Source organism: Oryctolagus cuniculus, chromosome 12, assembly GCF_051225735.1.
Source record: "Oryctolagus cuniculus isolate XC-2025 breed Fujian yellow rabbit chromosome 12, ASM5122573v1, whole genome shotgun sequence".
In the NCBI taxonomy this organism is placed as follows: Eukaryota; Metazoa; Chordata; class Mammalia; order Lagomorpha; family Leporidae; genus Oryctolagus; species Oryctolagus cuniculus.
In genome coordinates this window covers 74443745-74467244 of record NC_142878.1, presented here as the reverse complement: position 1 = coordinate 74467244, position 23500 = coordinate 74443745, and the positions used below count along the sequence as shown (strand labels likewise).

At 40.0% G+C, this 23500-nt stretch overlaps 1 protein-coding gene across 4 annotated transcripts in view; it reads left to right on the top strand.

The window, feature by feature from the left end:
- DMXL2 (Dmx like 2) overlaps positions 1–23500 on the top strand; it is a 176447-nt gene that overhangs the window by 19882 nt on the left and 133065 nt on the right. For all 4 annotated transcript variants that reach the window (XM_008269002.5, XM_051821996.3, XM_051821997.3 and 1 more), the window contains exons 2-4: positions 15101–15226; positions 19183–19254; positions 22443–22521. In XM_008269002.5, coding sequence (XP_008267224.4) covers positions 15101–15226; positions 19183–19254; positions 22443–22521 — 277 coding nt within the window. The remainder of the gene's footprint in view (positions 1–15100; positions 15227–19182; positions 19255–22442; positions 22522–23500) is intronic.

Genomic DNA, 23500 nt, shown 5'->3' with positions numbered 1-23500 from the left:
CATTCCGTCGCCCCAACCGGGACTAGAACCCGGTGTGCCGGTGCTGCAGGTGGAGGATTAGCCTATTGAGCCACTGCACAGGCCTGTACAAGACTTTTATGGACAAAATTAACAAAACTAAAAGAGACTTAAATAAAGAGGAAATAAACATCATGTACATGGGTTGGAAGATTCATGACTGTAAATATTCAGTTATTTCCCGGCCGGCGCCCTGGCTCAATAAGCTAATCCTCCGCCTGCAGCGCCGGCACACCAGGTTCTAGTCCCGGTCGGGGCGCTGGATTCTGTCCCGGTTGCCCCTCTTCCAGGCCAGCTCTCTGCTGTGGCCAGGGAGTGCAGTGGAGGATGGCCCAAGTGCTTGGGCCCTGCACCCGCATGGGAGACCAGGAGAAGCACCTGGCTCCTGCCTTTGGATCAGTGCGGTGTACTGGCCGCGGCGGCCATTGGAGGGTGAACCAACGGCAAAGGGCAAAGGAAGACCTTTCTCTCTGTCTCTCTCTCTCACTGTCCACTCTGCCTGTCCAAAAAAAAAAAAAAAAAAAAAATTCAGTTATTTCCAAGTTTATGCCTTTGATGTATTCCCAACCAGAATTTTAAGATTTTTGGAATTTGACAGAATGATGCTAAAATTTTATGCAACTAGACAAGGCCAAGAAGAATAGACAAGAAAGTCTTAAAAAAAAAGATTAATACCAGCTCAAAATTCTAAAAGTTGAAGTCATTAAGATAGTGTGGTGGCAGCCTAAAGACAAACAAAGCAAAATAATCCCAGAAACAGGCCCACACATTTATTTGTGCTTGATTTCAATAAAAGATGATATGGTAGAGTAATGCAGAATGACTGATATTTTTAATCAGTGACACTGGAACATGTTGTTATCTGTGTAGGAAATAAACAAAACTTGGCCCCTATCTTTCCCCATACACAAAAATTAACTCCAAGTAGATCACAACTTTGAATACAAAGAGAGGGGCTGGTGTTGTGGTGCAGCAGGTTAGGCTGGCATCCCATGTGGGAGCACCTGTTGGAGTTCCAGCTGCTCCAGTTGTAATTCTGCTGTCTGCTGATGTGCCTGGAAAAGCAGTAGAAAATGGCTCAAGTCCTTAGGCCTCTGCCACTCATGTGGGAAACCCAGAGGAAGTTCCAAGCTCCTGGCTTTGGCCTGGCCCAGTCCTGGCTGATGTAGCTATTCGGGGAGTGAACCAGCAGATGGAAGATCTCTATTTTTCCCTATCTCTCTGTAACTCTGCTTTTCAAATAAACAAATAAATCAATCTTTCAAAAAATACAAAAGTTAGAACAATAAAGAGATTAGCAGGTATAGAGGAAATGTATTGAGGAACTTGAGGTTGAGGAAGCTTTCTTTAAAACACCAAATTGTTGAATTTTCCTTTGATTTGGTCTTTGAGTCTGTCCCTGCCCTGATGGGGCTTCAGTGATCTGGTCTGAGATATCTACAGTGTGCCTTTCATGGGATATTTTTTTATCCTGGCAGATGGCCTGGTGCCTCTGTGGCCCTGTCAAAAGAAACTTGCTTATGCTGATAGATATTATGTGACTCTGGCCTGATCTGTGTCGAGTTTTTTTCCAATCAAGACGGGTGCTCTTTTTTTTTTTTTCTTAAGATTTTATTTATTTATTTGAGAAGCAGAGTTACAAAGAGAGGGAGAGACAGAGAGAAAAGGTCTTCTGTCTGCTGGTTCACTCCCCAAGTGGCTTCAATGGCTGGAGCTGAGCCACTCTGAAGCCAGGAGCCAGGAACTTCATCCGGGTCTCCCATGTAGGTGCAGGGGCCCAACCACTTGAGCCATCCTCTGCAGCTTTCCCAGGCACATTAGCAGGGAGCTGAATTGGAAGGGAATGCTGGGACATGAACTGGCGCCTGTATGGGATGCCAGCATCACAGGCGGAGGCTTAGCCTGCCTTGCCACTGTGTGGGCCCCAGGATGGTCCCTCTTTAGGAGAGCCCTGACCTGAAGGAGAGTCAGGTTTGGGTGTGCCTGTCAGGTAAGGCACAGAGTAGGCAGTAATAAAAGAATGAAATGACATAAGTGGTTTTGATTACTTACAGATCCCTCACAGGGCCTACAGGAAGAGGGAGCTATCCAGGACATGCATGCTCAACCAGCAGACTGGGAACAAGAGGGAAAGAAAGAGAGGGGCCTATGCTTCCAGGGCCCGGAGCATTACTCAAGCAGGTTTGACTGGGGAGTTCTAACTGGGAGGCCTAGAGCAAGCAGGCATAAGTTCCGTGGAGGCATACTGTCAGTGAGAGGGGCGCAGAGGAGTATCTGCAGTCTGCGGGGTGAGTCAAGTAGGTTATATCTAGCTGTCCTGTAGGAAGATGATCAGCAGATGATGATTGTGGAAGGCAACATCTGGATCAAGCACAGGGAGGGACTGGGAAGAGGCAAAGAACGAGAAGTTGTCAAGGGTGATTGATAAGATAAGCTTGGGGTTTCTTGTGCCAGAAAGTAAGGAACTTGCTCAAAGAATGATTGAACATGTCAAAATGACACAGGAAATAGCTTGAAGGGCTCCTAATGGCCAAATCTGGGACAATTTGTTTAAGAATATGAATGACAATGGATTGTAACCCTTTGAATAAAATAAAAATTCATGAGACTGATAGATATTAAGTAAACAAATAAGAAGAGATCTTTTTAATTTTTCTTAAATATTTATTTGAAAGGCAGTGTTATAGAGAAAGAGATGGAGAGACAGAGAGAGATCTTCTATCCACTGGTTTACTCCCCAAGTGGCTATAAAGGCTGGGTCTGGACTAGGCCAAAACCAGGAGCCTGGAATCCCATCTGAGTCTTCCGTATTGGTGACAGAGGCCCAAGCAATTGGGCCTGTTCTGTTGCTTTCCCACGTATATTAGTAGGGAGCTGAATCAGAAGTGGAGCAGCTGGGACTTGAACCAGCACTCATGGGATGCAGGTGTCCCAAGTAATGGCTTAATTTGCTGTGCCACAATGCTGGCCCCGGTATTCTTTTATTATATATATTATATTTATTATATATTATATATTTAGATGTTACATAATATATCATATAATTATATATTAATATTTATATATAATATATATCTGATGTATATTATATATTATAAAGCACACTGTTGAAATGATTGGTGGTATAGTGGGTAAAGCTGCCACCTGCAGTGCTGGCATCCCATATGGGCGCCGGTTCTAGTCCTGGCAGCTCCACTTCTGATCCAGCTCTCTGCTATGGCCTGGGAAAAGCAGTAGAAGATGGCCCAAGTGCTTGGGCCCCTGCACCCACATGGGAGACCTGGAAGAAGCTCCTGACTCCTGGTTTTTGATCAGTGCAGCTCCAGCAGTTGTGGCCAATTGGGGAGTGAAGCATTGGATGGAAGACTTTCCCCCCCTGCCCCCCTCCCTTCCTCTCTCTCTCTCTCTCTGTGTAACTCTAACTTTCAAGTAAATAAATAAATCTTTTTTTTTTTTTTTTTTCAAAAAGGAATGGTTGGAAAGCATAAAACTGTAGATTTGCTGACTGTGCTTTGTTCATATGAGAATTTTTAAGTAGGAAATTATAAAGTATCAAGGAATAAAAAGGAGTCATTCCTATAGCTTTCAAATGGTTAATAAAAATATCTGTATATATAGAAAGGGATAAAACAGATGTGGTAAGATATTAACATTTGGAAGACCAAGTAAAGGGTATACAAGAATTCTTTGCAACTATCTTCCAGATTTTTTGTAGGCTTGAAATTATGTCAAAATAAAAATTAAAAGTGAAGAAAGCACCATACCATAAAAGAAGAGATTAATGACAAATTGGACTACTTTAAAATTAAGAACATCCTCAAAGATCGTATTAAGAGTAAAAATGGCAAGCCACAGGTTGGTGAAGGACAATATTTTACCATATAAAAATATTTAGATGTCATTAAGAAAATAACTTAATACGGAAATGAATAAAAGAATTGAATAGACACTTTACAAGAGAAGATCTAAATTACCAATAAGCACATAAAAGGGATTGTGCCCAATTAAAAAGCTGAAATGCAAATTGAATCAGGTGATACTGTTACATACCTAACAAATATGCACCAAGTTAGTCTGATTTGTCTGATGATGGCAAGAATGTCCACTAATCCACTAACAAGAATTCTCATGCTGCGACTGAGAATGTAAATTGGTATAGCTACTTTGGAAAACAACGTAGCCTTAAATACCAAAATTAAGATATACATATCTTGTAATCATTTCCTCTTCTCTATGAATGTTTAGAAAAATACATGCACATATGCAGAGTATCTCTTCAAGAATGTTCAGAGCTGCATTGTTTATCGTAGGCAAAGTGTCAGTTGCCATTACAATGAGTAAATTATGGTACATACAAAAGAATATTAATAAGTAATGAAAGTGAATGGATCATAGTTACATATATTCTGGATAAATCTCTGACCAGCTGTTCAGGAAAAGAACAAGAGACAAAAAAATCCTTGCATGCAATATAATTCTATATACTCAGAGTTCAGAGGGCAGGCAAAACTAAAACATTGTTTAGATCTGTTACAGGTGTCAACAACTACAAGGAAAAGCAAGGAAATGAATTTGCAGAAAGTCAGGATAGTGCTACTTTTGCTTGTGGGAGAAAGTTGTAATTTGGAAAGGACACACAGTTTTTGGATAGTGGTTGTATATGTATTTAATTTATTCTTTTTGATACATATTTTATGTATACCTAAATTTTTCTAAATTGTTTTAGAGAAGTTTAATGAGGTTTTAAGAGGGAATGACTATAGATGTGTGTATCTGCTATTTTTTTCCTGCTATTTTAATGAGATTTTCAAACCTTCTTTACAATTAGAAAACTGAAAAACTTACCATCCACCTCTCCCTCTTGCTCCCTGCTCCAGCAGAATGTAAACCCCATAGGTTAGGGACGCTGTCCGTGTTTTCTGCCTCACGATGTTCTGTGTCCCTGGTTCAGAGTAATGCTCAATAATTTGTTGACTTGAATAAAGAGTTAAAATGGAGCTAGTCAAGCCAGGGTAGCTTAGAGTTGGCAGAATTATTGTAAGTTGAAGAAGTAGTAGATGGATCTTCCAGTAATCTTGTAACACAAGTTGTAGTCCAGCTGGACCTCAGGTGTTAGGAGCTTGGTCAGTCCTGTGGACTGGTTCCTCTGTCTCCAGTGGACTGTGTGCTTTTCTGTGCCTCTCTTCATTGGTATTAGGTCACTTGAGAGTGGCTTGCATGAAAGCCAGTGACTGATCTGCCCTCTGTGCACATAAAGCTCTTTTGACTTTGTTGCCTGTTAACTGCCTGTTAGATTTCTTTCTGTTTTCTTGCTGAATATCAAGGAATCTGGCCTAGCTCACTGTCATTTTCCCCTTCAAGTCAGTGACTTTGCCATCATTCACATGTAATGTGGAAAAGGAATATAGCAAGTGGGTCATATTGGTATCTGGCAGCTGGGCTCTTTTGACATCAGGCACAGGAAGGAGCCTTACTTGCAGGAGGTGCTGTTCACCCTGCATTTAAGGACCCAGCAGTCAGCAGTGCAGGAACAGTTGAGGCCCATTTTGAGTGGGATGAGATGGGGAGAAACACAGCAGCCTAGCTCATTTTTTCAAGCTAGGGCTTGTCATAGGTTGCTGGCCAGCCCAGCCCATAGCTTTTTTTTTTTTTTTTTTTTTGGATAGGCAGAGTTAGACAGTGAGAGAGACAGAGAGAAAGGTCTTCCTTCCGTTGGTTCACCCCCCAAATGGCTGCTATGGCTGGCGCACTGCGCCGATCTGAAGCCAGGAGCCAGGTGCTTCCTCCTGGTCTCCCGTGTGGGTGCAGGGCCCAAGCACCTGGGCCATCCTCTGCTGCACTCCCGGGCCACAGCAGAGAGCTGGACTGGAAGAGGAGCAATGGGGACAGAACTGGCACCCCTACCGGGACTAGAACCCCGGGTGCCAGCGCCGCAGGCAGAGGATTAGCCTAGTGAGCCGTAGCACCAGCAGCCCACAGCTTTTTGTCTTACATTCTTGGCCTTTGAGATCAAGTGTCTGTCCTTGTTACAGTCAGTCATATGCGGTGGATACTGGTCATGTGGTCTGTTAGGGCTGCCCTTTCAGACGGACTGTGGGTGGGTAGCCTTTCCTAGAAAGGCCTATAAGATGAACTATGTGCTTGACATGATCAAGTGTGATTTTCCACTATGGAAAGTGTAGATCATTAACATTTTAAAAAATTGCATTTATATAATGCTGCAGTAAACATATTAGTGCTGATAATCTTTGCATGTCTGGATGTTTTAGGATAGAGGCCTAGAAATAGAGAATCAAATCCTTTAATTTCTCTGTAGTCTCTTAATTCATGTTACTAGATTATTTTCCAGGAAAGTTGTATGATTTTATACTGCACTAGTGTATATGAGAGACAGGTGCATTATACTCTTGCTCATGACTTTTTGCTACTCTTTATTGAAGGCTAAAAGATACCTAGTGCTTAAAAACCTTACTCTCTCTGGGTGTATAGTCTGGGTCTCCAGTGATCACAAATGACTGTTTTAGTAACTATCACTATTATACATGCTGTTTTGCTAGCTTTCCATCTTAGCATTATCATTGCATTCCCTACTCTAATGTCTTGGCTAATTCTGTATTTTCTCTTTCTTTCCTTCAGAGATTTATTTGAAAGGCAGAATGATAGAGGAACAGGAGGGAGATCTTTTCTCCCCTGATTTACTCTCCAAATGGTTGCAATAGGCGGGACTGTCCAGGCCACAGCCAGGAGCCCAGAACCCCATCCAAGGTCTTCCATGTGGGTGGCAGGGGCCCAAGTACTTGGGCCATTTTTTGCTGCTTTCCCTGGAATATTACTAAGGAGCTGGATCTGAAGTGGAGCAGCTGAGATTCAGACTTTTGCTCCCATGTGGAATGCCAGAACCACATGTGGTGGCTTAACCCTCTGTACTACAACACCAGCTCCAAATTCCTCATTTTCTTTGATGCTCTGCTGTGAATATCTCCAGTCTTTGTACCTGTTTTGGTTTGGGTCAGGGAAAGAAGCATCTGTATTCAAGTAAAAGTAACATTTATTTCAGGATATACAAGAAACCATCAAGGAAGGGTAATTGGGATTCAGAGTTACTGGAACTAGAAAGCTGGTAGAATCAATTGCCTTCTCCTAGGGGTTCTATATACTTGTTTCCTCATGGGTTCTTTGTTGTCTTTGTGCACTTGACTCAATAGCTTATCATAGCAGTGGGTTCAGCTTCAAATTGCACATGGTTCTTAACAGCTGCTTGAGTCCAGAGTATGCATTCTCAGCTCAACTCTGTCTGTTAACTTTGGATATTTTGGTTTAAATTCCCAGGGTGGACTTTGATTGCCTGAGCTTTTGCAGTTCGCTGTTATCCCCTGCTCGTTATTCTAGACCGTCCTCTAGTCTGGCCAGCTGTAAGACGGAAAAGTCACAAGATAAAGGACACATTGTGCCCACTTACTTAGAGCTCTGTGCAAAATAATGGGCGCTGGATTATTTCGCTTTTGTAGGCTTTTTGAAGCACATCTGTGCACAGTTACAGAATTACAGGCTCAAAATGGAAAGGGTCTTGGAAGTGATCTAGTCAAAATCATTCATTTAGCTATTGAAGACATCTGTAGAGAGATTGTGATTTGTCTGTTATAGTCGTTGTTAGCACCTCTAGAATTTCAGGACTGTGTTTTTTTCCATCATAGTAAAAGTATTGGAAGCTCAATCATGATTTGATATTTAATCATGTTATTTGAGCACATTTGAAAAAAAGCACCGTCTAGGACCATGTCTCTCAAAAGTCAACATTTAGTTTAAATGGTTCACTGGAAATTTCCAGTAGTTAGAAAATAATTTGAGATTGTCATAAACATTACATATTAATATTTCTATATATTACATAGTGTACTAGTAACTTTAAAACTCTTTCAAATGTAAAATGTGTTATGGACAAATGAAGAAACAAAAAATGTTGAGTTACTTATTTTTCCTATTTGTAAATATCTGCAAAATGTTCTTTCTCTTGCTTTACAATTGTAGTCATTTTTTTATTTTATTTATTTATTTATTTTTTGACAGGCAGAGTGGACAGTGAGAGAGAGAGAGAGAGAGAGAAAGGTCTTCCTTTGCTGTTGGTTCACCCTCCAATGGCCGCTGTGGCCGGTGCGCTGCGGCCGGCACACCGCGCTGATCCGATGGCAGGAGCCAGGTGCTTCTCCTGGTCTCCCATGGGGTGCAGGGCCCAAGCACTTGGGCCATCCTCCACTGCCCTCCCGGGCCATAGCAGAGAGCTGGCCTGGAAGGGGCAACCGGGACAGAATCTGGCGCCCCAACCGGGACTAGAACCTGGTGTGCTGGCGCCGCAAGGTGGAGGATTAGCCTAGTGAGCCACGGCCACAATTGTAGTCATTTTAAAAAGTTGTAGTTTACTTCCTTATTCTTTATGAGGCAAATTTTATTACACACCCCAAATTTTAGAGTGAGGCTAAGGCTGAAAGGTGACTCTTGGTTTTTATTCATGCTAGCCAGTCCATGAGGCTGCTTTCTCTGTAGCTTAGTATTTACAAATTTGTTACTTATGCATCTAGTTTGTTAGTTATCAAAATTGGCTAATATCAAAATTATTATTTCTTTAAATTATTTGTTTGTTTGAAAGTCAGGTAGAGAGAGAGAGAGGGAAAGCAGGGAGAGAGACAGGACTCTTCATCCACTGGTTTACTCCCCAGGTGGCTGCCACGGCCAATGCTGGACTGGGCAGAAGCCAGGAGCTTCTTCTGGGCCTCCCAAGTAGGTGCAGGGGCCCAAGGACTTGGGCCATCTTCCATTACTTTCCCAGGCCTTTAGCAGAGAGCCGGACTGGAAATGGAGCAGCCAGGATACAAACGGGTGCCTATATGGGATGCTAGTGTCACAGGCAGTGGCTTTATCTGCTATACCATAACACTGACCCCAAAATTATTTTTTAATTAAAGGTTAACATTGTAACTTTAATTAAGAAAGTTGTTGCTTTTTTGAAGGAAGAAATAAAAAGCCATTTTGTCTTTGCCACTTAATCACAAACATAGTATTTTCTTACACCTTTTTTTTTTCTGGTCACAGGTTGTTTTTTTTTTTTTTTTTTTTGCATATATGTATCCAAGCTTTGTCTTACTTTCCATGCAACATAGCAGTTGCAGCCTTGTTTTTATTACTTGAGCTACTTAGAGGTATTCTGTTAGGTCTGCATTTCCTGATGTGGGGAGTTTCTCACAGGACTGATGCTTCTCGTTGCCACACAAGCAGTCATTATTACATTATTTCTGACATTGTTTCACTCATCATTAATTTAGGTTAAACTCTAAGATTCTTGTATACTACTTTGTTTCTTTCTCATTTATTTTGCTCATTCAGCATTCTTGAGTGGACTTTAGGATGCTAGAATGACTGAATCTTACCAGAACGGAGTGTTCTCAGTCATGTAGAAAGAAGAGCTTAATCAAATGCTACCCCCTTGCTGCTTTATATCTGAATGATAGAAGTTTTATTTGTTTCAGGGGTGGTAGTGGTGGGCAGTAATTAGTAATGATAAGGAGTTGCCTTTAGGAGTGGAAACTTATAGAAAGTAAAATGGACCAATAATATGAGTAGTCAGTTTGCAGAGAAAAAATATAAATAGCTCGTAAATACATGAAAAGATGCTTAACTCACCTTGTAATAATGCAAATTACAACAGGCAAGGCATGCCAGAGTTGAGTTGGAAAGAGTAAAGTATGGGATAATGATTAATTAGTGAGGAAGTAGAGAAACAGGTACTATTACACACAGGCATGTAATCCTTTTGGAGGGCAGTTTACAGTAGCAGTTTTAATTACTGATTTAACTAATTATATTTTAGAATTTATGCTTGCACATATGTACATAATATATATATACATAGATGTTCACCAAAGCATTGTTTGGAATAGTAAGAGACTGGAAACAACCTAAATGAATTATGGCAAGGCCACAGAATGGAGTACTGTGCAAATGCTAAGAAAAATGAGAGACAGTATTGTGGTGCCCTGGGTTGGGCCATTGTTGCATCCCATATCAAAGTGCCTGAATTGAGGTCTGGCTACTCTCCACTTCCGATCTAGCTTTCTGTTAATGTGTACCCATGGAGACAGCAGATGATGACTCAAGTACTTATGTCCCTGCCTTCCTCGTGGGAGACTTAGAGTTCCTGGGTCCTGGCTTTGGCCTGGCCAGCCCTGGCTGTTGTGTTTGTTTAGGAAATCAGCCAGATTGATGGAAGTTATCTTTCTCTCTGTTTCTTTTTTTCTGGTTATCCCTCTGTCACTCTGCCTTTCAAAAAAAAAAAAAAAAAAAAGGTTGAAATAAATACTTCTGTGCCCTTCATATGCCGGTATGTACCTATATGCAAGATACATTGTTGCTGCTGGCACTGAGGCATAGCAGGTAAAGCCACCGCCTGCAGTGCCGGCCTCCCATATGGGCACTGGTTCTAGTCCTGGCTGCTCCACTTCTGATCAAGCTTTCTGCTATGGCCTGGGAAAGCAGTAGAAGATGGCCCAAGCCCTTGGGCCCCTGCATCCACGTGGGAGACCTGGAAGAAGCTCCTGGCTCCTGGTTTTGGATTGGCGCAGCTCCAGTTGTTGTAGCCAATTGGGGAGTAAACCAGTGGATGGAAGATCCTTCTCTCTCTCTAACTCTGACTTTCAAATAAATATTTCAAAAAAAGATACGTTGTTAATTAAGCAGAAAAGAAGTTGCACAGTTAAAGTATTGAATGATGCAATTTATGTTAAAGATGATTTCTACGTAATGAAACTTGTATACACAGAACATTTCAGGAAGGGTCCTTAGCACTGTTAACTTATTACTCTTTCGGAATGAGGAGGGTAGTTGAGGACAAGAAGGTGACTTAGTTTTCCTATTTAACATTTTTAAAATGTAGTATATGTGCTGTTCTCTGTATAAAAACAGAAAATCCTGTTTGAAAACATGAAGCACTTTAAATATCTTACCTAGCTTGTGGATGGCTTTGATGGATAAATAATATATGGAATTTCTAGTTTGGAGATCTATTCAATAAGGAAACCCATTTGACCTTTAAAAATTAATAATTAAATTTTCAGAAAATCATGAGGGGTTAGGATTTTAATTAGATGATGAAATAAAGAGATCAGAGTATCTTCCTGGGCTTTTAAATTTGGGCTTTATCTTCTAGGTTGTAACATATTTTTCATAGATTAATATTGGCTTCTTAATACTATTTTAATAGTTACGTAATATAAATAAGTAGCCATCAAAGGCTAGACAATCCTGTCTTCTCTTTATCTTTTTGTTTGTAGAATAATGATCCCAGCAGAATTGAAGAATTTAAATGAGTTTATGGAATTAGTCAATGAGGAGAGCAAGCATTTGAGCAATGGAAAATAAAATGATAAAAAAATAGTCATTTGTGAAGTGGGGAAAAAAACTAAAATTACAGTGTAAGGATACCTGAATCCCAGGTCTTTATCTTGTGACTTAGGAATTTACTTAGGAATTTGATGAAATCCTAGGAACATCCATTTCCGTGTGTGTGTGTGTGTGTGTGTGTATTTCCTTATATATATGTATATATACAAATGTGTATATATATTTTAAATTTATTTATTTGAGAGGTAGAGTTGCAAAGAGAGGGAGAAACAAAGAGAAAGGTCTTCCAACCGTTGGTTCAACTCCCCAAATTGCCACAATGGCTGGGGCTGGGCCGATCTGAAGCCAGGAGCCAGGAGCTTCTTCAGGGTCTCCTATGTGGTTGCAGTGCTTGGGCCCTCCTCTGCTGCTTTCTGAGGCCATAGCAGAGAGCTGGATTGGAAGAGGAGCAGCTGGAACTTGAACCGGCACCCATAGGCTGCTACACCACAGCACCAGCCCTCGTTTCCTCATATTAAATTAAGATTAATAGTCAACTTTTAGAATGGTTACTGTTTTGAAAAAACAACTAAGAATAGTAAAATACTTGTCACCCAGTAGGCTTTTAATAAATGGTACATGTTTCTGGTAATTATTTTTCTAACTTTTAATAGCATGTGCCCTCATTTGCAGAAAAGTGAACATATTTACATGAATCAAAACTCACCTGAAGGCACAGTGGGAGTTGAACAGTTACATTTTTTGGTAGAGAATTCTAGTAAGATTATAATACCACGTTAAATTAGACAAACCTCTCACCACGCATGATACTCCTTGATTTGTCAATCTTTGTCTTTTTAAATTTAGACACTTCTGTTACCAGTTGTCAGTGGTCTTGAATTCTGGCCTTACAGGATGTTAAAGTACCCTACTATTCTTCAGGAAATTCAAATATATTTATACTCTGTGTTCTCATAGGAAAGATCTTGTTGGTATAAGATTTATTGAATTTTTTTTATTTCTTTATATTTTTATTTGTGGCATAAAGGAAATCTGAGAGTTCAGAAAAGAGTTTTTGGAATTAGAATATTAATTTTCTTTTCTGAAAATAGTGTAGTCAAGGCAATTATGTATAAAACTTGGAGAAGACAATGAGTCAGATGCATTTAATCATGGTTCACATGACATTAACATTAAACCCACTATAGCAGGCAGCAGTAGCATTATTATGATAATATAGTATGTTATTTCACTGTATTTTATGACTTTAGGAAATGATATTTAAGTTTTTCTCATCAAGTGTTGGTGCATTTTATTAAGGTAAAGGAAGAGGATCACCTTTTTGGTGTCAATAATGCTCTTACGAAATTTTGATATCTGGGGCCAGCGCTGTGGTGCAGCTGGTTAACACCCTGTCCTGAAGTGCTGGTATCCCATATGGGCGCTGGTTCTAGTCCCGGCTGCTCCTCTTCTAATCCAGCTCTCTGCTATGGCCTCAAAAAGCAGTAGAGGATGGCCCAAGTGCTTGGGTCCCTGCAACCACATAGGAGACCCTGAAGACGCTCCTGGCTCCTGGCTTTGGATTGGCACAGCTCCAGTCATTGCAGCCAATTTGGGAGTGAACTATTGGATGGAAGATCTCTCTCTCTCTCTCTCTCTCTCTCTCTGCCTCTCCTCTGTGTAACTCTGACTTGCAAATACATAAATAAATAAAAAAGTAAGACATTATCAGAGTTTAAAAAATTTTTGATATCACAGCTAAAAACATTGAAAAGAACCTTGGTGATAGCAAATATTCAAGTTTTTAGCTCCCATATAATTCTTACGGGATATTATGGCAAACCCTGCACTTTGTCTAAGGAAGAAATTCTCTTAGAGAAACTGATGAACGCTAGGATCTTTGTGTGACTGCAAATATAATTTCAAGGGGAGGTGATTTTCTGAGTAGTTAATATGCCAGTTGAGATACCCTCATCCCATATCGGAATGCCTGGGTTCAGGTCCCAGCTCTGCTCCTGATTCCAGGGTCTAGCTATTGTGGACCCAGGGAGGCAGCAGGTGATGGCTTAAGTAATTGGGTTCCTGCCACCCACATTGAGGAGCTAGATTAAATTCCTGGCTCCTGGCTTCAGCTCTGGCCTTTGTGGACGTTTGGAGAGTGAACCAGCAGATGGGAGCTCTCTGCCTCTCAAATAAACAGAAATTACTAAAAATAAGTAAGTGTAATTTTCAGGGCTTCAGAGACCTGAGCTCATCTGTGATTTAGGCCCATTAGACCTAAGGTTGAAAACTCTTCATTTTCACTATAAAGGCAGAGGCTGTCTTTCCTTTTCATATTAGGATGGGTTTGATCTCCAAAAATAAGACTAGAACAGATGAGCATTAATATTTTTAAAGTGTTTCTTTGGCTTAAGGGTTTATACTATAGGATTATCTCTTATGAGTTATTAATGTTAAATATTTATTCTTTATTGCCAGAGACTATTCAGTCCTCTCAAAAAATCCTCCCACATGAATGGGAGGAAAGGGAGTTTTCCTATCACTCTTCCTCTTTTTTGGGGCCTTAACTGTGTGTAGGGGTCAAATAGTATTCTTTTCCTAATACAAAGCCGCTGCTCTGGGGGAATTTGACTATTTGCTTATAGTCTCGGCAAGCACCCCCTCTTCCTCCTGCACCAGAAATTCTTCCTCTGGTAAAACTAGGTTCAGGGGTGTGGGAAAAATGGAACGTAATCTCAGAGCTCGCTCTTAAGATTGAGTAATCGTTGAGTAATTATAAATTTCATTTAAACCATCTCCACCATTGCTTTTAATGAGACTTTTCATTTGAAAATTAGGTGTAAAGTCATTTAGAATATTTGATCATAAGTAGAGTTTGAAAGAAAAAATTATCCCCACCCTCTGCCCCTTATGTCATCATAAAATTCACAGAGTTGCAAAACAGGAATAGCATATACCAAGAGATGTGGCAATAGGAAGAAATATGTGGTTTTGCACATGACAGTTATTTTGAAGAAGGGATTTTTTGTAATAGTTTAATTGTGTATTAACCATATAGTTATATTTGCCTCAGATTTTATGTAAATCTAAGTTTGTTTTTATTTAAGCTATTTTGGGTTGGTTTCCTTTCTCTGTCGTGCCTGGTGAGGTTGAGATGAGGGGTAGTTAGCATGGGTTCACTTGCACTGTTGAGAAGTTTTTTCAGTCCTTCCCTTGGCACATATAATTCTGCCTTTGGTTTTCATGTCTATTTAGCTGGCTCTTTAAACCATGTGGGATTGTGTTGGAAAATGCATGTCTGATTTCTGTCTTCATCTTTCTTAAGCCTGATTTGAACCCTGGGAACACAATTGCAGTCTTAAATGCTTTATTGTTTTCAAACCTTCATAGGTTTCATTCTTTAGAGCTTTCTGAAAGGAGCTTTGGAGAGACTCTAAACAGAGTGATTTATGACCTACAGGGACTGAGGTTACAGTGTTTAAAACTGAAAGAGACCTTTTCTTGATGGTAGGAGTTGATTGATAATGCATGGACTGTCATCGTTTTTTTAATGTGACTTTTGAATGTTCTTATTTAGAAATTGATAATCTTACATTAAGTGTTTAATAAAATATGTTGTGGTACACTTTATAATGGCAACAAAATCTAAAATAAAGTATTATAATAATTTCAAAGTGATGAATCTTACATGTTTTAAAACTTTTCTCTTTAGGCATATGGATCAGGCTGTGATATTGTTATTTTGGCAAATGACTTTGAATGTGTGCAGATCATTCCTGGTGCTAAGCATGGAAACATCCAAGTCAGCTGTGTGGAGTGTTCTAACCAACAAGGAAGAGTAAGGAATTTAACTACTTTATTAAATGTCATTTTTATATATTTAATAGTTTCAGAATATTATCATTTTATGCACAGTTTGTCTACAATTTCTTAATATACCTTTCTTAGATGGCTAATGGCAGGAGTTGTGATGTATGCAAATTGCAAAGTGCTGTTGAGCTAATGTGTTACTTAATTGTCTGACAGGTGTACACGATCTCAAAAGATCTCTAGACTTCACAATCCTAGCTTAGGAATTTTTTACCAGTTGATAATTCTAACAGACGTTAAGCAAGTAGGGTTTAGGAAGTAAACTTTTTATCTTCTCTCATCTAGCACCCCTTATGTCCTGCAAATGATATCAAATTTTAATCAAGAGATTTAGCAAGTTGTTAGTGTCTAATATCATACTTATCATATAGTAGGTACTTGAATATTTACTTGATGAGTCAAGATTCTTTCAGTACATTCAGACTTTAAAACAGAGAATGTATTTTGAAATAGTTAAAATTTCACCTTATGTGCCTCTCCCTCAAAGTTTTAAACATAATACATCACAAATTTTGGTTGTGTGTAAAGTATATATATCATATTTGCTGTATTTTCCAGCAATTCAGTAAGGCCAATATTATGTAATAGAGTTGTATATCTCTATAAGAATATAAAATTGGGGCCAGCGCCGTGGCTCACTAGGCTAATCCTCTGCCTTGTGGCGCCGGCACACCAGGTTCTAGTCCCGGTCGGGGCGCCAGATTCTGTCCCAGTTGCCCCTCTTCCAGGCCAGCTCTCTGCTGTGGCCAGGGAGTGCGGTGGAGGATGGCCCAAGTGCTTGGGCCCTCCACCCCATGGGAGACCAGGATAAGCACCTGGCTCCTGCCTTTGGATCAGTGCGGTGTACTGGCCGCGGCGGCCATTGGAGGGTGAACCAACGGCAAAGGGCAAAGGAAGACCTTTCTCTCTGTCTCTCTCTCTCACTGTCCACTCTGCCTGTCAAAAAAAAAAAAAAATTGAAAAATTTACCTGCAATTATAGTAATTTAAATAGTTTTAGTATTCTAGAAATTGTTCTTTACTGGGAACTGGATAATTTTGTCAAGGTTATGTTAAATCACATACTTGTGGTAAGAAATAAGAGTCATGAAAATTTATACAAGATGATAAATTATGATTATCTTATTACACTTTTTCTCCTGACACATTTTACTGCTTGTATCAAACCTTAACATTTGTATAAATATACCAGTGTTTGGCAACCCAGGGATATACTTGACCTAGTATAGAAACACTGAATTTTCTAGTGTGTACTTATACTTGTTTCTTGCTTTTCTGATTTTTTTTCCAGGTTTTCACTCTATGAATTACATATGCTTATTTAGAAAACACAGAGTGGTGGATTCCTCTCATTAATTTTTCATTTGTCTTTTCTCTAGGCCAAGTAAGGTAGCTTTAAACCTGATTAGAGTTGTAAGATAGTTATCAGAGGTAGATTTTAATTAATTTCTTAGTGCTAGTGATAATTACAATAAACAAATGATCTGCAAGTAGAGGCATTGGTACTTATAGCCATGGGAAGCAGAAAAACCTGTATTTCTGTTTTTTTTTCAGACCTGATTTAAAGCAAGGAAGGCCAAATTGTGACCTCTTCATTGTCTTTATTGCCATCTTCCTTTAGCATCTTTATCTCCAGCCCTTGTGGTGATAACTTCTCATGTGTGAGACGTGGTGCTAGCCTGTTATGCTCATCATTCCTTTATTCATTGACATGTTGAACCTGATTGTTCACATTTGAAATACCTTCTCCCTGACTATTGTGGGTTAAAAGCTTTTTCTTGTAGAGAATGTAAGAATTAGATAGCAGTAAAGAATTCTTTTTTTGATATGAGAGTGCCCTAAAATCACAGTGGACCTTTTTTGGCAGACATTATATATTTATTTATGTATTTATTTATTTACTTATTTATTTATGGAGACACACACACACACACAACTGCAGGTGGAAAGAGAGCTCTTATCTGCTGATTCACACCCTAGATGCCTGGGGCTAGGCCAAGCATAAGCCAGGAGCTGGGAAATCAATCCAGGTCTCCCAAGTGGGGGTGACAGGGCCTAAACCGATTACCTCCCAGAGTGTGAATTAGCAGGAAGCTGGATTCTAGAGGTGAAGCCAGGACCGTAATCCAGGCAAGGATGTCTTAACTGTTGGGCCAGATGTCTGCTCCTAATTTAATTTTATAGGTTAACCTAGGGTACAGAGGTGTCACAGGGATGGTTTGATTCCCTCTTGTCAAGGTGAACTGGGAATTTGCTTTCAAGGAATTATTAGAAAATGGGGTCAGGTGGGGCTGGTGTTGTGGCGTAGTGAGTAAAGCCACCTCCTGCAGTGTCAGCATCCCATGTGGGTGCCAGTTCGAGTCCTGGCTGCTCCACTTCTGATCCAGCTCTATGCTCATGGCCTGGGAAAGCAATGGAAGATGGCCCAAGTGCTGGGGAACCCTGTACCCGCATGGGAGACCTGGAAGAAGCTCCTGGCTCCAAATGGGCCCAACTCCAGCTGTTGCAGCCATTTGGGGAGTGAACCAGCAGATGGAAGACCTCTCTCTCTTTGTTTCTCTCTCTCTCTCTGTAACTCTGCCTTTCAAATAAATAACTTCCAGAAGCAGAGGGAATTTTCCCCATATTACCAGGCATGTGACTAGGAACAAAGTCTTTATGGTTTCTAATCCCTAGTGTGAGTCCTCCGGAGCCTTCTGTATCAGCTCTCAGCCCCACAGGTGTAGAAGATGGCTGCTTGGGTTTTCCATGGCTCATGTTTTCTATTTCTTTTTCTAGATGGTTTCCCAGTTGGTATTTTTTTGTTTGGTGGTATAATTTATCAATTTTATTGGATGTATTCTTTTTTTTAAAAAAAGATTTATTTATTTATGTGAAAGTTACAGAGAGGCAGAGGCAGAGAGAGAGAGAGAGAGGGAGGGAAGTAGGGAGGGAGGTCTTCCATCTGCTGGTCCACTCCCCAAATGGCTGCAATGGCCAGAGCTGTGCCTGTCCGAAGCCAGGAGCTGGCATCCTTTTCTGGGTCTCCCACACCAGTGTAGGCCATCTTATATTGCATTTCCAGACCATAGCAGAAAGCTGGATTGGAAATGGAGCAGCTGGGACTCGAACTGGCACCCATATAGGATGCTGGCACTGCAGGCGGCAGCTTTACCTGCTGTGCCACAGCACCAACCCCAGATGTATTCTTAAGACTGTTATTTGATATCTTTCTTTACTTTTCATGGTTTTTATATCTTCACTCTATTACAAAGTTTCTGACAAAAAGATGCACCATTTAAATGTATTTTTCCCAATACGGTTATTTCTATATTAAAAAGCTTAAAAATTTTTTTAGAAAAGATCATCACAGGAAAGATGATTTTTTTTAAAGATTTATTTACTTGAGAGGCATAGTTACAGACAGAGGGAGAGACAGAGAAAGAGGTCTTCCATCTGCTGGTTCACTCCCCAAATGGCCGCAATGGCCAGAGCTGATCTGGATCAAAGCCAGGAGCCAGGAGCTATTTCTGGATCTCCCACGTGGGTGCAGGGTCCCAAGGACTTGGGCTTCTACTGCTTTCCCAGGCCATAGCAGAGAGCTGGATCGGAAGTGGAGCAGCCGGCATTTGAACCAACATCCATATGGGATGCCTGTACTGCAGGTGGCAGCTTTACCCACTGCGGCACAACGCTGGCCCCAGGAAAGATGATTTCTTTGAATTGATCAACTTCGTATTTGATATGTAAAATAAAGGCTCATGAATTTTTTGGTAACAGAGAAGAAAGTCTTAATTCCAGTACCGTTCAGACATCCATATGGAAGGAAATGAGCCCTTAATATCATGATGGTATTGTATTGTATGTCATTAGCTTATAAATTATTGTGAAAGGGATAATATTTTATATGTTTCTAAACATTAATGCCATGTCTATTCTTTTTTAGATTGCAGCTTCATATGGCAATGCTGTTTGTATTTTTGAGCCCCTGGGCATAAATTCTCATAAGAGAAATTGTGTAAGTATCAATTGATAGTAGTACACTTTTGGAATCTAGTATACTTTGTTCAAAAAGCTTTTGTAGTTTCAGTTTTTCAGTTGACTTAACTTTAAAATCCTTGTGCTGGAGGTGCAGAGACCCTTAGGAGCAGGTGGCAGAAGTGGGCTGGAACAGTAGCTGAAGCTGGCTGGTGCTTTTTGGGTAGGTGCTTTACAGTTGCTAAGGATCTAGCCCTAGGCTGTTGAGAAACCTGTTTCAGTATTGAGATCTGTCCCCTGGGTTAAACCACTCTTAATTCTTGTCTAGATTAGCAGACTAGTATGAGTGTGAAACTCAGTTTCCAGTTCTGTAATCCCTGCCCCAATCTCTGCTCACAATAAACAGCCCATGGTCCTTCTCTGCTTATGACCCTGCAGTGGCTCCCTGTTTCTTCCAAATTGAATGCCAAAAAGTGCTAAACTGGAGTACACCCTCTCTGCCCACCAGCACCACACTTGCCTGCCTCTCAGATCTGGCCTCCCACTCCTCTTGTCCTCTTTGTTCCCCCTCAGGCTGCACTGACATTTTACTATTCCTCAGTCATCCTCCTCTCTTGGGGCCTTTGCATTGTGGTTCTGGCTGTGCAGAATATGCTTCCTCCACATAGCTGCAGGGCTGACTCCCACAGATTCTACGTGACTGTATGCACTTGCAGATAATCAGAACTGCAAATGCTAAATCTGAATGCTAACACTGTGTATATATAAGTATTTTTTCAAAGTGTATTTTTAAATGTAATGCATTAAAATAAGTGTTTTTGATATTTTTGCTTAAATGTGTAGATTTGAATATTTATATTTCCCCAAACAGTGTACTTTAAAATATTAGTCTTTCCTATAATGGTATTGCTATAGAATACTCCAAAACTGGTTGGAGGAGATGCTATAGAGCCCCAAAGCTGGGTCTGCTTCCATGACACGCAGCAATCCAATCGCTAACACTGGAGCAGTGAAGAAAGTAGGTGTTTGTTCCAAAGCACAGAGCAAGGAGCAGAGCAGGGCATCTGAAGCTCACTTTGTGATTCAAGTCTTGCTCTGACTTTACCTTTGTGTCACTCCTTTAATTTAATGAGCTAATCTTTACTGAGGAACTACATGGTAAGGAAGGGATTCTGGGGCCTGATACAGTGTAAGTAGACTTTAGGGACTGGGGTTGGCATCAGTGTTATGAAATGGATATCAAATTTTGGAGTGCTTAAAAGTCACCAGAGTATGCGCTAAAAATTCAGATTCCTGGGGCTCGTCCCTACAGTTTCTGCTATATGGTTATCCTGCAGATTGCTCCTCGAACACTAGAGGAAACACCATTGAGGATGACTATACTTATGCATGTTTTCATGATTTCTCTAATGGATTTGTTGGGCAGTATTAAAAATATTGTTGCGATTGTTGTTTTTGGTCAGCAGTGGCAGAGTTTAAAAACTAACATTTTCACTGATCATAAAATACAAAAGTTACTTTGTATAATGAAATACCAAGTTTTACAGCTATATTTTAAGTTCTGATTCTATGTGTTGAAGAAACCTTGCATAAATAATGATAAAATATTTTTAAAATATTGTAGAGAGAGAGGACATTGTCATTTGAAAAACTGTTTTCCAAGCAGTTAATGTGTGACTTACCTAAGGTGACAGGTTTTGCATTGCAATATACCACCACAAAATAACATTGTATATTTGTATACTACAAAGAAATATATAAACTTTTTTAAACCTATATACTGTATTTTTTTATTTTTTAACATACTGTATTTATGACAAAGATATTTTTTTAAAAAAAGTATTAATTTGACAAGCAGAATGACAAATAAAGAGACAGAGAAAGCTTGGTAGGCCAGGCTGAAGCAGGAACCAGGAACTTCATTCTGCTCTCACTCATGGGTGTCAGGGCACCAAGTACTTGATTCGTCATGTGCTGCCTCTCAGGACATTAACAGGAGGCTGAATTGGAATTGTGGAGTAGTTGGTACTTCAACCAGGCATTACTACGTGGGGTGTGGCTGTCCCAAGCTGTCGACTTAACCTGCTATGCCACAACTCCTGCCCAAATGGTGAAGGTCGTTGACCTTTTTTTTTTTTTTTTTTTTTTTAAAGATTTATTTTATTTATTTGAAAGAGTTACAGAGAGAGGTAGAGACAGGGAGAGAGGTCTTCCATATTCTGGTTCACTCCCCAGATGGCTGCGATGGCTGGAGCTGTACTGATCTGAAGCCAGGAGCCAGGAGCTTCTTCCGGGTCGCCCACACGGGTTCAGGGGCCCAAGGACTTGGGCCATCTTCTACTGCTTTCCCAGGCCATAGCAGAGAGCTGGATCGGAAGAAGAGCAGCCGGGACTCAAACCGGCACCCATGTGGGATGCTGGTACTTCAGGCCAGGGCTTTAACCTGCTGTGCCACAGCATAGGCCCCAAGGTTGTTGACTTCTAAACTTCAAGTCACCTTTTAGAATGTCAATATTAAGAAAAAAGGACAGAAAATAGCTTCAATATAATATAAATTAAGCTTGTAGATTATATATATTGTATAATTCAAATAGGTTGACTTTTTGGGGGAGCTGCATCTAGTTTTCTTTTAGATATTGAATCCTTGAGATTAAGATCATTTGCTTTTCTTTGTAGTGTGCTTTTATTTTGTTTTAATAAACGTGTGTCTCAGCTATTAAAAGCACTGAAGATAGCAAGGTTGTTAGGATGTAAGGAAGTTCTTGCCCTTGAATAGTTGTGATTAGGAGAGTGGACACAGAGACAAGCAGCAGTTCCTGTGATCGTTGTTGTAAGGCCTAATGTGAAGATGCCACAGATGGTATCAGCATGTTAGAGAAAGCTTCATAGCAGAGGCGATGATTTCGCTAGCTCTGAATAGAAGCACAGGAGTCTGCAGGTGCAGAAGTGAGGGAAAGAATATCCTAAGTATAGGGATGTATTTACTGAAGTGGAAGGAAGCCTGAGGGAACCTGCTTTGTTTGGGTATGGCAATCAGCTCAATACGGTAGAATAAATATTAAGTTGAACCATTGAAAATTATCTTAAAAACAGTATGTGAAAATACTAGTGGAATAGTTGTATCCGTTTTTCAGACCATAAAGTTTTAGGATGAAGAAAATGATAAAATGGTGATATTTTTGTATATTATTTTAAAAAACATATCTTTTTTCTTTTTATGTGTTTCAGCAACTCAAGTGTCAGTGGCTTAAAACTGGGCAGTTCTTTTTGAGTTCTGTGACATACAACTTAGCATGGGACCCTCAAGGTATTTAGTAGTTACATTTATAAGTTGTTAAAATTAAGTATTTGAAATGTATGAGTACCATGCAATATGGTTTTCTGTAATGAGAAAATAGTATATATTTTCTGTTTGTTCATTATTGAGTATACTTTTTTTTTCCTTCTTGGTGTAAGTTGCTGTGTACCATGCTTCATTTACTGTTTCTTAAAAGATTTTATTTATTTATTTGAAAGACAGAGTTACAGAGAGAGAGGCAGAGACAGAGAGAGACTTCTTCAGTCTGCTAGGTCACTCCCCAAATGGCTGCACTTGCTGGAGCTGGGCCAAACCAAAGCCAGGAGCCAGAAGCTTCTTCTGGGTCTCCCACATGAGTGCAGGGGTCCAAATTCTTGAGCCATCCTCTGCTACCTTCCCATGTGCACCAGTGGGGAGCTGGATATGAAGTGGAGCAGCTGGGACTTGAACCAGTGCCCATATGGGATGCTGGCACTGCAGGCAATGGCTTTACCTGCTACACCACAGCGCCAGACCCTCGTTTACTTTTTTTTCCCACCAAAGAAACTTTTTATTTAAGGAATACAAACTTCATGCATTTCATAAGTACTTTAGCAATATAGTGGCTCATTTACTATTAATTATATGCTTTTTTGTCCCTGCCTTTAAATGTTTTATTTCAAGAAAACAGCAGTGCTTTGTTTCCTTAGTTAATATGTGCTGCACTCTAGTCTTACTTGTTTACTAAGAAACAAAATCTTAAATAAAATCAGGGCCAAAGTTTGGTTAGCATTTGGTTTTCAGGAAATTACTATTTTTGATTTTGAAGGCTTTGAAGCCTCTAAAGATGGTGGCTGTTATGCCTTTTTCCATTCACAGTTTGAGAGAGATTTTTATGTTTAATGTAGAAAACAAATTTCAGTACTTATATCCTGAGACCATTTTATATCTCATATATTTTTCAGATTTGTTATTCTGCTTTTTCTGTTATTTATTTTTGGAGCATTTA